This window comes from Cavia porcellus, unplaced genomic scaffold (assembly GCF_034190915.1).
Source record: "Cavia porcellus strain 051 isolate PalLab524CR breed Dunkin Hartley unplaced genomic scaffold, mCavPor4.1 scaffold_21, whole genome shotgun sequence".
Taxonomy (NCBI): domain Eukaryota; kingdom Metazoa; phylum Chordata; class Mammalia; order Rodentia; family Caviidae; genus Cavia; species Cavia porcellus.
The window spans coordinates 21578636-21594424 of NW_026947504.1; the positions used below are offsets into that span (position 1 = coordinate 21578636).

Sequence of the window (15789 nt, forward strand, 5' to 3'; positions counted from 1 at the left end):
TAGTGTACTAGGGCTCGGGGATCCTGCTGATTGGATACATTCTCACTTGGATTAGCTGAGTATGTGAAGAGGAGTAGGTTAAGCTTTGTTTGTTTTCCAGGTAGGAATTTCATTTGCCCTAGAATGGCTCAAACTTTGGATTTGCAAGTTGAATTGTCACAGACTAAAACAGGAGGATTCTTATAAAATGAGAGTTGTACATGAATGTCAAAGAATAGCACTACATATGATGAATCTAAAAATAGTCAGGATAAAATTCTGTTGTTTTTCATAAAATGAGCAGCAGGTGGCAATATGCTATTATTATGAGTTCTCTGACTCACACCAGGTTTCTGTTTACAAATGAACATTGGGAAAAGTCTTCAAAAATACAGACAAATTTGATATTCAGAATAATCATAGAAGCACTTAAGATATTTTTATTGAATAAAATCCTGAGGAGTCATTGGATATTCAAGTGGAAGTCTGGTCAGGGGCTATTCTGCTTCTGCGTCACTGTGTACACACTGATACACACAGTACTTACATGCACAAAGAGGGCCGTGCATGGGATTGTGTGATTCAGTACCTGTTTTATAATTTATTTTTTCTGGTACCAAGGATCAAACTTATGACCTCATGCTTGCCAGGCAGGCACTTATGCCACTGAGCTAAATCCCTGGCCCCTTGCTTTATAATTAAATGAAACAATAAAGCAAAACTGATATTAGAATCTGTCTGTCTTGATCTAATTCCTTGAGACTCTCTCTTGGTGCATTTGCTAGTGAGAAGACTTGCTGAGCTGGGCTAGGGTTTAGCACATAGGACCGAGACCACCTGGCTGCCCAGGAGCTCTGGGGTGCTGTGGGGTGGAGGGTGGGGTGCCTCACTGCCCTGCTCTGCTTGTCCATTTTGCAGGCCACACTGCCCCTGCAGCCACCAATCTTTGCAGCACCCTTGCCAAGGGCACACTCCCGGGTAATGTCTCTGGCCTCCACGGCTTTTTCCATAAGAGAGCCGCACTGGATCACAGCCCTTATTTATTCACTGTGGAAAGTCAGAGAGGAAAGCAGCAAGAAGAAGCTCACGTGAAACATTCATTCAGAGGCTAACCCTGTGAGCAGACAGACACACAGCAGGTGAGTGAAAACGGGAACACAGGGTGGATAATTCCAACAGAGCGCATTCTCTGTGAATTAGACTTAAGAAAAAAGTCTTTAAGGTGATTTTGAGGGTTAGGACTAAAATGACAAGCTGTTATTTGGAAACAGTATAAAAGCTCTGTCTAGAGAAGGTGATCAAAAGGGTGACAATATTTGCATGGACTCGGTCCCACACCAGCAACAGTGCTGACCTGGGTCCTCGGCCCTCTTTCCACCTAATGCTGTGTTCTCTGGATCCCCTCTGCCAAGAAAAATCTGGGCTATTTCTGATCAGCCATGTTCAAAAGAAAGAAAGAGAGAGAGAGAGAGAGAGAGAGAGAGAGAGAGAGAGAGAGACAGACAGACAATACAAGACAAGACAAGACAACTAGAAAAAAACCGGATGGAAAACTTGAATTCTGTCTTCCTTCTGGAATCTCCATCTCCTCCCCCAGTGCTGAGCAGGTAATTACTAATAAGTACCTGGAGAGAAACACCGTCAATAGGGACTCCAGAGAGGCAGATCCTCGAGAGGGAACTCCATCCCTTGTACAGCTGAACAGTGGCTGTAATTCTGCCTTAATAGTTCCAGAAATCCAGGAGAGCTGATTTTAAAGGAACAAAATATTCCCACGTGGCCTGATGCTCCCATACTCACTCTGCTGGCAGTGCCTTCCCATGAAGCCCGTGCGGCAGGTACACTGCCCCGAGATGTGGTCACAGTCGGCTCCGTTCTGACACTGGCATATCAGAGCACAGTCCTTGCCATAAAACCCCAGAGGACATCCTGTGCAAGGAGGGAGGACAGCAGAAGTCAGAGGCTGCAGAAGAAACCAGCTCCAGCCTCCAGCATATTTGTGTTTAAACCTGACGGATACTGAGCCGTTCAACAGCAAAGACAAAAATGCACATCTCAGCTTGTCACACACATGTAGGGTCTCACGAAAAGGTTATAATTTACAAGCAGAAAGGTTGAAGAGTTCTACCAGTGTAACCATCACTGGTACCCCCAAGGCAAGAGCAGTGTCTTCCAATTAAGCAGCACTTGAAACCTGGGAACTCAGGGAATGTTCTTTCACCTTTCATTCAGTGCTAAAATCCTGGACTCAAATTTCCTAGATTGAAATGAGTACTTCATATTAAAATCATCTGTATGCACTTACTTGTAGTAGAGGATACCTCCAACTCTGCTACCAGACTTAACTGCTGTAGCTGTTATTAAGTTAGATAATATCATCACCTCCACCAAAGATGGGTGGCTGAATGCTTACCTCATAAACAACTGTGCTTCTTCGCAGGTGCTTTGAAAAAAGTAGCAAATCTTCATACTGCTGAATGACTTTCAAGCCTTCAAGGCTGAGGACCCTTGCACTAAAGACACACTCAATCTCTGTTGGTTTATAGGGTCTAGCAGCTGTGCTACATGAGAGTTTCATGGCTCGCTGGCATAATAAAGCTTGGATACAGGCTGCTTCAATGGTTGTTCCCAAATAATGCATATGCTTCTTATTTTCCTGTTTTCTTATGATTTTTAAAGAAAATCCACTTTTAACAAGCAAAGTCAGGATGCAGATGCAAGCAAATAATGGCATCCTGAACATCATTTGCTCATTTAGCATTTTCTCTGTGCCAGATTCCTCCTATACATTACTCATTTAATCTTGACAGCAGCCTGGAAATGCAAAGATGGATATTCCCATCTTACAGACAGTGCCCTGACACACACACATACACACACACACACACACACACACACACACACACACACTAGCAAATGGCAGGAAGGCAGAGCTATAACACAAACACAAGGACATGTGTCTCCAGGGCCCGTGTGGTTTCTGTTACATCTTGTTATGTCCATTTAAAAAGGTCCTCTGTCTGAGGTAAACCCTGATTTTAGAATTATAAACAGTATCTTAAAAGTATTTTTTCTAAGGAGTTAAAAAATCTTTCTTGATACACAATCTCTGGAAAATACACCCAGACAGTCTCTTTTCTTGCCAATTCTTCTTTTCAAATCTTAGTCTGAAGCTCCCCATCCCTTGTAGGAAAATTCCAAAAGTCTTGCTCAGACTGTTATTTATTTCTATTACTAGCATTTAATAAGAATTACCTAATTTCTGATCCATCTTTCCTTTTGGTCCTTTGCTAGAGTTTTAAATTATATGTTATTCATAATAACAACATGTTTCTGTCTGGTCTCATCTACTCAATTAAAAGCAAGAAGGGCAAACTTTTCCCCCCAGGAGTGCTCAGCTGTGGAAAAATTCCTACATCATAGCCTATGATGTTAAAAGCCTCATGGGAAAAAACGGTTAGGGATATGAAGTGGGAAATATGGGGTGACAATATGGGATATGAAGTGGGAAAAATAATTAGAGTTATACTTCCCAAGGTGTGGTTCTGGGCTAACATTACCACCATTGGCAGAAAAAACATCTATAGTCTCAGCCCAGACGTACTGAATCAGAGTGCCTTGGGAAGGGAACAGCATTCGGCTTTCACTGTGAATCCTGGTGAAGTTTGGAAACCACTGAACTCCATCTTTGCCAATACTCCACCTTGTTAGGTAGTGAGTCTTACTGTCTGTACTACCCTTCTAATTTTTATTATTAGCAAAGAGAAAGAAATTATACACCATCACTATTGCTGCCGGTTCATTGTTGCTGGACAATCTGGAAACAGAATGCTTGGAAGAAAGTAGGTCTTAACCACTCGTAACAATTTGGATGTCAAGAGAGAGGTCACCGTGTAAATGAAGCAGTCCATGTCAGAGACCCTTGTTCAGCCCATCTGGTACATGCAAAGTGGGAGGCTGTTTCCTCCTGGGGTACCCTATAGTGACCCCCCACGGGTCAGACTTACTCTGAGTGCAGTAGAGCCCTGTCCAGCCCGGAGTGCACTTGCATTCTCCATCATAGGCGCTACAGAAAGCCCCGTTGTGGCAGTTGCAAGTGTGGATGCAGTTTGGGCCCCAGTGAGCAGGTGGGCAGGCTGAAAGCACAATATGCATGAAGAAGTGTATTAGAGTCCCAGGCCAGCACCAGGCAGAGAGAGAGAGAGAGAGAGAGAGAGAGAGAGAGAGAGAGAGAGAGACAGAGACAGAGACAGAACAGAGAGAGAGAGAGATCCATCCATCCACCCCTACACATCCCCTGCAGAGAGAGGTCAGCAAAATACAGCAGGACTAAGAACAAACATGAGGATCACAATTTAGTACAAAAACCCTGAATTCTACATTAAGACCCACAGGGCAATTTAACCCCATAGATGACCCCATCATTACTGACAGACATATTAATTCACAACTGCAGAGTTTGGCAATGGAGCAAGAATTGTCTCATTTACAGATTCAATTTTTTTTTTAATCAGTACTAGGGATCGAACTCACGACTACGTGCTTACAAGGCAGGCGCTTATGCCACTGAGCTAAATCCCCAGGCCCTACAGATTCAACTTTTAAACAAACACACAAATAATACCTCCTTTTTGCCCAACACTGTCCTGGGCACTAGTCACAGGGGGATACCAGAGAACCGGACAAAGTCTAAACTACTTTCTGGTTGCTTATATTCTAGGAGAGGAGGTAAAAAATCTGCTAACCAACTCAAAAAATAATGATGGCAAATGTTACAGAAAAAAACAACTTAGTAGGGAAGGCAAGAATGAAGGATGCTAAGGTAACCTACTCGGGTTAGGCTTCACTTGCTAAAGTATATTAGTCATGACTAGAGAGTTGGAATACGAATCACAGAATGTTTACATTCCCAAAAGGTAAGTGTAGGAACAGGGTTTTAAAAATCACCCTGCCAAGGACATCTGCCCTTTTAAGGGCACCTCTTTAATTTTCAAAGTCACTCTTTTCACTATGAAGGACTTTTCTCTCTTTAGACAGGCTGATAATCAGCCAAGAACTATTAAGAAGGCTGCACAGAGTTCATAAGGGAATCAATGAAGGCAACGATCCCCATGAGAAGGAAAATCTTTTGCCAAATAAACCAACTTCCTCCAGAGTGATTACAGGACAGGCAACACTATTGTCTCCATTCATAGTGGTGTATACTTGTTTATTTCTTCCAGCACACTCCTTCTGCAAATGAGGAAGTGAACAACTTCCAAAATAAAGAGTGCTTTTAAAAGGAACAAAGTGTATCCATCAGCAATGGCAGTAATAGTGGGTCTTTTATTTTTTCTCCTCAAACCTGCCATTTGATTTTGGTACCTACCCTTTGACCTGTCTGTAAGCCAACCTCAATCAGAGATCCCGCAACACAGGTAGAGTTAACAGACTTCTGTTACTTCTGAGGTGATGCCCCCAAAACAGGGAAGTGCACCACAGAATTACATCTACTAATGCTTCTCCAAAGAGCTACACTGCCAAGATCAGTGTGTTCTGTCTCCTTACTCCTCACAAATGAGACAGCTTAAATTGATCAAGCAAAACTAAATATCACGAAAAAAATCTTTGGAAAAATACATCACTCATTGATAAATACTTGCAGATTGATTATAACTATAGAGTTTAATTAAATGGCCAATAAACCACAATGCACAATCAGTACGTAGTCATTCTTTGTGTTCTTATGTGCTCAACAGGTGGGTTCCATATGAACGTTGCCTATTTTCTATGAAAATTTTAATGAACAGATCCAGATTCTCCCTGTACAGCACACAGACTATCCACAGTCAAAGGTATCTTTTTGTGACCAAGGTAATTTTAAAAATCACCTGCACAGTTCCTCAGACACAGTCCCTGTCTGACTCAGAGGCAGAACAAGCACCAGAGGGGAGCAAAGCTGTGACCGGCAGATGGTGGGCTGCATGGTCAGGAGACAGGAGTCTCCTGGGCTCACAGCATTTGAATTCTGTGTCTTAACTCCTCCATAATGAACTTGCCAGATAAACACACAGTGAAGAGGTAGACTTCTAATTACACTTATTTTTGTCTTAAATCAGTGGATAGTGAATCCTTGAAAACTGAGTCAACAAAATGGTAGTTATTTAGGTTCTTTCCAACACATTTGGATTTATCCTTACAGTCACTGCAAAGAACTCTTAACAGAAAGAAAGGAACTTAAAACCTAAAATGCTATTTGTAACTGGTCATAATTTCTTTTTGTGGTTGTACAGATGCTCAAACTTTAATCCTAAGGCCCTGGAAAGCAAAGAATCAATTGTTCAGCTGTTCTGCAACAAGACTTACGCTGGGAGCAGTCACTGCCGATCCAACCTGGGTAGCACTGACAAGATCGATCAATGGGGTTACAGGTGCCGTTGTTGGTGCAAGTACAAATTCCCGCACAGTTTTTCCCAAATCTGCCACTGGGACACACTGTGAATAAGCCACAGATCAGTAACTCACAATCACAAACCAGCTCGCAGAACCCTAGGCCCTAGGCCGGGAAATGACTTCAAAGGTCACTAGTCCAGTTGCCCATTGAGTAACTGCCTCTGTTTAACACCATCCCTCATTCTACATGGGCTCACTTTTATAAATCCTCAAAGCCAAAGACTCTCATTGAGAATAATAAGTCAAGAGACTGCATCGCATTTCTAGAAAGCTGGCTTCCTAGCATCTCACTCAGGGAGTCAAAATCCTTACCCCTATTGAATTTTCATGGGAGAATGTCCCCAAATAAAACTGAAGACCAGCATACCTCAGAGATACAGAGGTCTTGCTGGTACAACAAGCCAGCATTCCCTAAGCTCAGAGTCATTTCAGAAGCTGCACATCTCTCAATCAGCAGCCATCAAGAGCTAAAGGGTGAAGACGTGTGATCTGGAAGCCTAACAACAGACACAGTGAGGCTGTTTCTCTGAAATGCTCATGAGCCTTACCTTCATTGCAGAGGGCGCCGGTGAAGCCAGGTAAGCAGTCACATAAGCCTGTGATGTGGTGACATGGCCCACTGCTGTGAACACACTGTGGGCATGTCTGGCTGCAGCGATGCCCATAAAAACCAGGGGAGCAGACTGAAGATGGAATGGAAATCAACTGTTACCTTTCCGAGATATAACTATCTCATTTTCTATACCAAGCTCTCATTAAAGTTTTGAAGGAAAAAATAAAAACCTTTAAAAAAAGATAGAGAATTTTCCAAGATAAGAAGGACACCAGGAACAAGGATACTCTTTAATAAGGGAAAGAAGCCACTAAAGCCACTCTGAATTCCTCCAGGGCAAGCAGATGTCCTAGCCCTCTTTATTTTCCAATTTAAGGCCCCTGTAATTAACTCAAGGCTGGGCAGAAGCCAGGGCTCAAAGAATTTTTGTTGAGTGCATAGAGGAACACAGAAATTAAAATTCTAACTAGTACTAATCTCAAATAAGTACCCCCAGATTATTTGTTCAACCTTTATTTTTAATAATCATTTTTGGCAATTAAACTCACAGTCAAAATGAGATCTTTCCCTCTCCAAGATGACTCAGATTGATAGCTGAGACTGGAAAGTAAACAAGCAAAATGCTACATACTTAGGTGCTTCCTGAGACTTTATTTGGATTTAAGTACAAGATGACTACACAGCTCTAAGTGGAAAAAGGGAGTAACTTAAAAAATTAACTTGTGTATTTTATAATTAGTCATATATTCTTTTTAAATTGCATTGACTAAAAGATTTAGTGAAATGTTACGGATAATGTCTTAACTCAAGAATTCTATTGACCTATGTCAACAGTCCCCATTTTTAACTTTGCAACTCTTTTCCCCATAGCATTGACTTTAACACTGCTAGCAGAATGTATGATTTGCCTGGAGGTTTGGCTGATGTTGACTTCTGGTAATTGAGGTAAGGCCAATGCCAAATTGCTTAATAAAATATTTACAGGTCAATGGATTTCTAGAACACCATGTGCAAGTCTAAGGAAGAATCATGTCCTGATGACATGCCAACGAGGCAATGAAACAGCAAAGAAACAGCCCAGGAGGTTAAAAACAGTAAAGTTCTTGGGGAAATGCTATTAAGGACAATTTTGCAAAGGACAGGTGATCTATCACACCTTCCTGTAACCTTGGTAGCAAAAGAACATCGCTGTAAACGAAGGGGTGGCATAGAGGTTGTCGTGCTGCCCACATGTGTCAGGAAGGGAAGATGGAACTTATGCTTAAGAGACACTTACTTCTCTGGCACGTGGTGCCTCGGAATCCAGGCGCACATTCACAGATGCCATCATCGGGGGAACACGAAGCTCCATTTTTACAGTAGCAGGGCAGGGAGCAGTTGGGGCCCCAGCGTCCCTCGGCACAAACGCTGTCACAATGCACACCTGAAACGAGGCACACAGGGCAAGGCTGAGGGGAGGCTGTGTGAGGCCTTCTGTGGACGCGCACTGAAAAATGGGACTAAGTTCACAATATTAAACCTGAGTACCATGGGCAATGATGCACCGAGCTGACACCAGGTTTAAAATCCAGATACCATCTCATATACCTCAACACACAATATCATTATAACATTAAAATAATGCCCAGGGCTATTTTTCCACGTGGCTGTGAAGAAGGAATGAAATACCTTTGCTACATTGATTTTATTACTTTAAAGGAGCAATCCAGAAGCCCAAGGGCTCTGTCTAGTGAAGGCAAAATTTATCAAAAAGAGTATTGATTTCCTCTTTCCCCCTACTCTTTGTTCTCACAGAGAAATGAACACAGTGTATAATGCTAAGGCACAGCGGGAGGTTAAGCTATTTTACGTCAAAAAAAACCCTACCCGGAGTAAATCCATACATGAACACGATCGTAGAATATTTTGATGATACACCGCGCAGAACAGAAAGATGTACTAAGATGTCACCAAATTCTTCTTTAAAAATTTAATCTCACACTGAACAGAGACAAGCAACATAACACAACTGGTATTATTTACAGCTGTTATACACACTACTGATTATTACAGAACTGTATACACGTATTTAACATTCATTTTGGAAATAAAGAAACTTTAAAACCAGCCATGAATGAATAAATAAATGTCTAAAAGAACATAAAGAAAAAAATCAAGATTGCAAAAAAATAAAACATAAAACAGGTTTTATTTGAGGTATAAAGGGAATTCGCTAGTAAATCTGTATTTGAAGTATAATGGGGTCTTTTTCACTCAGAATTCTTTACAGCTCAAAGAAATGCTCTTCACATTGAAAGGCAATGAGTTATAATTAGTAGTGAGCTAGTGATTGCTGGCTTTTGACCAAATGAAAACAAGGCAAGAACAAGCACGCACGCATTCCCGAATTCCAGAAGTAGCAGCGAGCTGGTGCCTAGGATGCAGAGCCAGCTGAGGGTGGCACGACAGCTTTTGCTTGTAAGGTGATTAGGAGAAAACCCCAGGCTGGAACCCTAATACTTAATGTGGAAGCAGGGCCCTGACTATAATGTGCTCATGGGTTCACAGCCATTTCTGCTGAACAAGAATCTTTTCTCTTTCCCCACGGTTCTGCTTTTCTCCTTTTGAAAGTGTCCCACGCGGTATAGGCTGCTAAGGAGGCATGAAAACACCCAGACCTCATTGTGTCCAGCTTAAATCAACACTAGACTTGTATTTCAGCTCAAACTGCTGGCTGAAGCAAGAAGACGGGGTCTGTTTATAAAGTTAATTGGGGTGTAAACATTCCCTATAAGACAAAATATGGAATTTGGCCCTACTAAGTGATTTTTGTCTTACGTTCATAAATACATTGTTGTTCTTTTCAAATATCTTTTAGCAAGTTGAGATAGAACTGCAAATTCTGTCCTTTCCCAATGTGACACATGACCCACTCAGTCTTGGCTGGTCATCTTGCCAACACCTGTATTAGGCAGAAGCATCAAACATACTGAGTAGTCGTCTACTCCAAAAGGGAGTGGGGCCCTTAAACTTTATGAATTTAAAGAAAATATCAACAAGAGTAGCCTCCTACAAGCTTTACAGTCAATTCAAATTCAGATGCTAAACACTGATGGGAGCCAGGGCTCCAATTTAACAGCAGCGAAGATGGAAACATGTGCTGCACAGAGATTGGACAATCCTGGGCATTTTGGTCTGCAGCCATTCAAACTAGTCTCCATGAGAACTTTAAAGGTTGGAAGCTAGGTAATTATCTGGTTAACCTGATAGACATCTTGGAAAATAGTTTTAGTCTTGATTTCGGATACTTTTTTTGGTGGAGTGGGATTTTAGAGAGATGAGAGTTAGCCATTTATGGGTATTTAGTTTATCAGTTTCTTGCCAAATGACTGCTTCACATCACACTTAAATTCAGTTAAGATGAATGGAGCACACTCCAGCTCAAAATACACGCCAGTGTTTTATATGATAGGTTATCATGATTTATGTATTGCCTGGTAAGCTCTGAATTACAGCATGTCACAGATCATCCTGGAAAGCTGAATAAAGTGATTCTTTATTTCATATCTGATTCCTCTTCCCTTAAGAGACTTGTCTACCTGATTAGCATAACCATCAGTCATCATCACTTTATCAAGGTAATTCTCATGTAAGTAACAAGCCCCACACTATAGTAAGGAGATTCATTGCAAAAATAAGCTTGTTCTACATGCTTTGCTCCCCATTTCTTTTCCAGTCTCATAGGGAATGCTACAGGTCATTTATCAGCCTTTGGCCATCAATTATATAAGCCTATTTCAGCAAAACCAACCGTACTTTCAAATAACTTGTACTTTAGGAATGCAGAGAAATCTCTCATTTGAATGTAAATTACAAACATTCTATCATCAACCCCCCCTAAGAATTTTAAGCCTTTTTCTTTTGATCACCAGTAAAAATGAGCCATCACATAGCAGATATTAATACCTCAACTACTTGAAGTCAAATATCTGGATGTCTTAGGGGCAAATCCAGGGGAAAGTGAGAAGCTGTCTCCTCCCTCTGCCACATCTTTCTCCCGATGCTGCTCCTCCCTTCAGACCTCTGAGCCCAGCAGCACAAGATAAAACTATTACTGCCAAGGTGAAAATTCTCTGTAGAATGTTAATATTTTAAGAGGGCATACTTTTTAAGAGTCTAAGGAGCAAATATCTAATTGTGACATTTCAGGAAATTAGGTGCATGGCAGGAGTACTGGGTAAGTGCATCTCTAAGTCACACGTAGGTATAAAGCTGCTAATGAATCCTCCATGTAATGACAATCTTGTAGTAAAATTCACCCCAAGATAAACAGTAGTAAGTTTCCTTTTCAAGAATTGGAGGGTTTGGTGTGTGTGTGTGTGTGTATGTGTGTGTGTGTGTGTATTTTATTCCTTAATTATTTCTATTGCTCTCAACACATTTCTTACCAATTTTGCTATATTAAGATATACTTTTGTTTCCTCATTTGTAAAAATACCCACAAGAGAACTGAAGTCAATAAACAGTCAGAGAGTATAGCCAGCTGCTGGCTTACTGATGGGATGTTCTCTAAGAAAGGTAATTCAAGGGTGATGATGGCTGGGTCAGGTCACCATGAGCTCTGTCTGGGGATCACAATCAGGGAGGAGGGTGGATTGTAAAGGAAGGAGGAAGGTTTCATGCTGGTGGAACAGTAGGTGCCAGCCTCAGAGGCTGCATTAGTGAGCTTTTCTTGGACATAATGTCTGATACCCACAATTTAAAAGAGGAAAGATTTAATTTAACCCCTAGTTTGGCTGGCCCCATGGCAGGAATATTATGAGCAAGGTAGAGAAAAATCACTTACTTCATGGTGACCAAGGAGCAGAACAAGGCAAGAGTGTCAGAAAGAAAATGGTGAGGGACTAGATATAAACCCTGAGTCCACAACTCTGTGATCCCTCTAGATAAACCCAGAAGTTTGCCCCACCAATCTCCAGGGTAGATCTGAAAGCCAATTAAAGTTAACGCTGCCCTAACCACCATGGAGGCCCCAAACAGTATGTGCCTTTTTTTTTTAAGAACCACAAAGACTGGGTACAACTGAAACCAGGGGCTGGTAAGAGTATGTGAGATATGTGGGCTGGGTAGCCAGGCAGTGAATTCAGGGAGAAGAGCTGGAACGCCAGGCTGGGGAGAATCTGCCTCTTCTGGTGGTGTTGGGGACCAAATGTACACATTTGCAGAAGGAGTGGGTGTGACTGAATTTCTATTTTATAAGAGGGCAGAAGACAGTTTGAAGAGGTGAGTTTAGATGAAAGAAAAGTCAAGTGGCCATTGGAGTCACCCAGGTGAAAAATAATAAACACGACAAGGCATTCTGTCAACTGAATTGATGACAGCTAGTCTGTAAGGGAAGATGAACTGCAGAGATATACAGCACAAAACACTAAGGGATCCTTATGTTCCTACTTCACCTTTTAGTCACTTTTGAGCTGTTAAAACATGATACCTGACATCCACAGTTGAAAGAAGTATGATTTGGCTCACAGTTTCGGAGGATTCAGTCCATGGTTTCTGGCTCCAAGGTAGAAACATGGCAGTATAGTATGGGGGAGCAAAGATGCTTAGTTCACTGTCAGAGAGCCAAGGACCAGGGGGCAGGCCCAAAGCCCAAAGTCATGCCTCCCTGCCTTGCCCATACGCCAAAATCCCAAGTGAATCCAAACCCAATCGAGCAGATACACCACCTTAATCACCAAAATCACTCCAGGTAACTGATTAATTCTAGCAGCCCAATGAAAGTGATGGAGCCTATGTTTTGCTTCCCACAGTGGCTAGCATATGAATGGTGTTAATACTTGTTGAATGAAACAATAAGCAGAGTTCCTCTCTGTGCATGACCTTCCAGATCACTTTCCAACTGGATGGAGCAATAATGCATTCTTTGCTTCCCCAAATAAATCTTTCTTCAAGCCAGAAAGCCCAATAAATTTATAACATGTGTATATAGAATAATCACTCTGTCTAGGTAATGCCTGCCTTGCTTATTTTTGAGAAGGTATACTTTTAGGAGCTCAGGTCTGCATTTTAAATATTGATTATAAAGCAATAAAATTTTGATCATCTTCAAGAAGTTTCTCTGGAATGTTGAATAAGAACACAAGTTGGAGTTATTTGGAGAAATAGCTTCCTGAAATATTTGGAAGAAGGGGCAAAATGAGAAGAGGGTAGCTTTAAATTTGTAGCAATTTCTGGTTCAATGAGACATTTTTTTTCTGATAAATGCTCTAATGCTGATAAGAAGAGCTGTGAGGAGCTGTTTTTGCCAGGACTGAGGACAAAGAGCTCTTTGATAGCCTTTGCAAGTTGCTAGGCAATGGCTGAATAATCGTGATAAACTTCAGCTAAGCAGTTCTAAAGAAATGTTCGTGCATTTAATTCCTGACTCATTATGCCACTGGCCTCAATGCAAAATCAGCATTCACTAGGCATTTGTGATTGCATGAATGCAGTAAATAAATCATCTGGGGTGTCATTATTTCCCCTCAGAGATACAACACCAAATCCTAGTCCTGTGCATTGTTTATATTCCTTATGTCAGTATTGCAATATTATATGTGGAGCATTAGTACATAAAGGAAATCATTTGGATTCAATATCTTGATCCTGGACAACAAGCTGTTAAGAAAATATTAGAACAAAAAGAAATATTTGTTAATAATAACTGGCTTTGATGATTATAGGAGGGAAGAACTTCTTCCAACACTTTTGCTGCTTGCTAATCCTCTGACCAATAAAGCAGTAGCACAGTGTAGTATAATGCGGAGAAGCTGCTCACCCAAGAATACACCTCTGCCCCATGTGTCTGCCTTGACAAAACATAAGCTTCTATAAGATGAAGGTTGGGGCCACTTTACCTCTGTTCCCAGGACCCAAGGACTAGGATGGCATGGAACCTGGACACACTCAACAAAGAGATGGTAGATCTTTTTTGTTTGGATACTATAGATTCCCTAAAAAATGACCTGCTTCAGATAAGTAACCAGACTGAGAAAAGTCTTGATCAGCTATATCAGAATTAAGCGATCCATATTTGCAGCTAGACAAAAGTACTGGGGAATATCATCTAGGCCCAAATAAAAGCAAGCAGAATAGAATGCTTGCTAAAGAAGGAGAACTGGGAGCTTTGGCTTTTTGTTCAGTCTCTTTTTGGGGAAAATGAGCATTTCTCTACACCCTTTGTCATGGTTTATGCCGGTGGCCTCCGGGCCTCATGCATTTGCATTATGCATTTGTGATTGGTTCATTGTCTAGTGCTGGGATTGATGATGTCAGTGCTACACCCATGTAGGGGTGGAGCCAGCATACAATGTAATGGCAGGAAGAAGGTGCAGGTGTGTCTCTCTCTTGCTGTTTGCAGCTGTCATGAACTGCAGCCCCACCATGCCACCCTGCCTTGGAGCCAACTGTGTATGGACTGAAACTTCCAAAAACTGTAAGAAATAAACCTTTCCTTTCCCAACTTTGGGCATCAGGTATTTTATCTCAATGATGAATAAAAAGTAACCAAGCCATCCTTATTTCAGGGACCCAACCTTTGGCTTCTATACAACTCCTTTACCCCCAAACCATGAGACAGACAGACATCTGAGGACCCATTCTCCATCCATAAGTACCCAAAAGGGTCAGAGAGTGAATCATCTGTATTTGTGGATGTTTGGGTACAGACAGTTAATTAAACTCATTTGATGAAGTTATCACCTCCAACTTGGATTTGCACACACTTGTGACACTGGACAGAAGACAGGTCTCCCCTTATTATAATGACTCCAGCCTCACTAAACTGAGTGAGAGGTTCTTGGGACAGATCAGACCCTGAAGTAGTGGTTCACTGAATCCACAGGTCATGGCTGGTGTTTGGGGAGCACTGGAAAGGAAGGTGGTCCTTGTGGAGAAGGGCTGGGCTGCTGAACGCCTAGTTCCACTGGCTGGGAAGAGTAAAGAAGCTGGACTCTTCTCATGAATCTACCCACAGGGCTCATCCCTCCAATTCCCCATTTTTTGGCTGGTACTCATCTGAGTACCCCACCACCTTGTCAGTTCGTCATTCCCTTCCTTATCAGTGTAATGATGGTCTAATAATTACTATATCACATCTTGCTAGTCTCTCTCTTTCCCAAGATCCCTAGAGGGGGACTTGATGGTCCAATCCCTTTTCCAATCCCTTTTCCACCAATTTTACTTTCAACTTTCTTGTTTAGTGTAAATGCATCCTTAAGCCTTGTCTTCTCTTTTGCCACTGGTTATGTAGCTCCTGTCCAAAAAATATTTCCCTAGATTGAAATTCTTCAAAAATTAGAATAATAAGGTATAGAAGATACCAGTCTACAGATGGTAACTGTCCCTTCCAGGGCTACTGTGGCAACTCTTTAAATAGCAGACATGGCAAAATACAGTTGTGCAGGTTGTATAACTGCCTGAGAGTCCCTAGATAAAGGGCTATGTCACGGTGGATGTCAGCTCTCACTCAGAGTGTCAAGGTGCATCCTGAGCATATCCAAATCTCTGTTTAAGGGACCGGCAAGAGCTAAATCCTCCCTTCTCTCCTTCCTCCCCCTCTTCTCCCTTCACCTCTCCTCCTCAGCCACTCTGCAAATCCTCACTCATTAGGTGTGAGCAGGCAATTGGGAATATGGAAGTTGAGAGATCTCAGGTGACAGTGATTTTAGCCAGAGTTGGAAACCAAGCTGCAGACCACACGTGTTCCCAGACAGCTGGAATGAAATCGTGATTAGCTGTAATCCTCAGCAAAAAGGTGTTCTGGCTGACTGAGCTCAAAGCAGGATGGAAAAAATAAATATCAG

The 15789-nt window shown here is 41.8% G+C and overlaps 1 protein-coding gene across 7 annotated transcripts in view; it reads right to left on the reverse strand.

Moving 5' to 3' along the window:
- Positions 1 to 15789, reverse strand: part of Megf10 (multiple EGF like domains 10) — a 169308-nt gene that overhangs the window by 16320 nt on the left and 137199 nt on the right. For all 7 annotated transcript variants that reach the window (XM_063232420.1, XM_063232421.1, XM_063232419.1 and 4 more), the window contains 5 exons: positions 8241 to 8387; positions 6960 to 7094; positions 6325 to 6453; positions 3987 to 4115; positions 1780 to 1908 (listed from right to left, as the gene is read on the reverse strand). In XM_063232420.1, coding sequence (XP_063088490.1) covers positions 1780 to 1908; positions 3987 to 4115; positions 6325 to 6453; positions 6960 to 7094; positions 8241 to 8387 — 669 coding nt within the window. The remainder of the gene's footprint in view (positions 1 to 1779; positions 1909 to 3986; positions 4116 to 6324; positions 6454 to 6959; positions 7095 to 8240; positions 8388 to 15789) is intronic.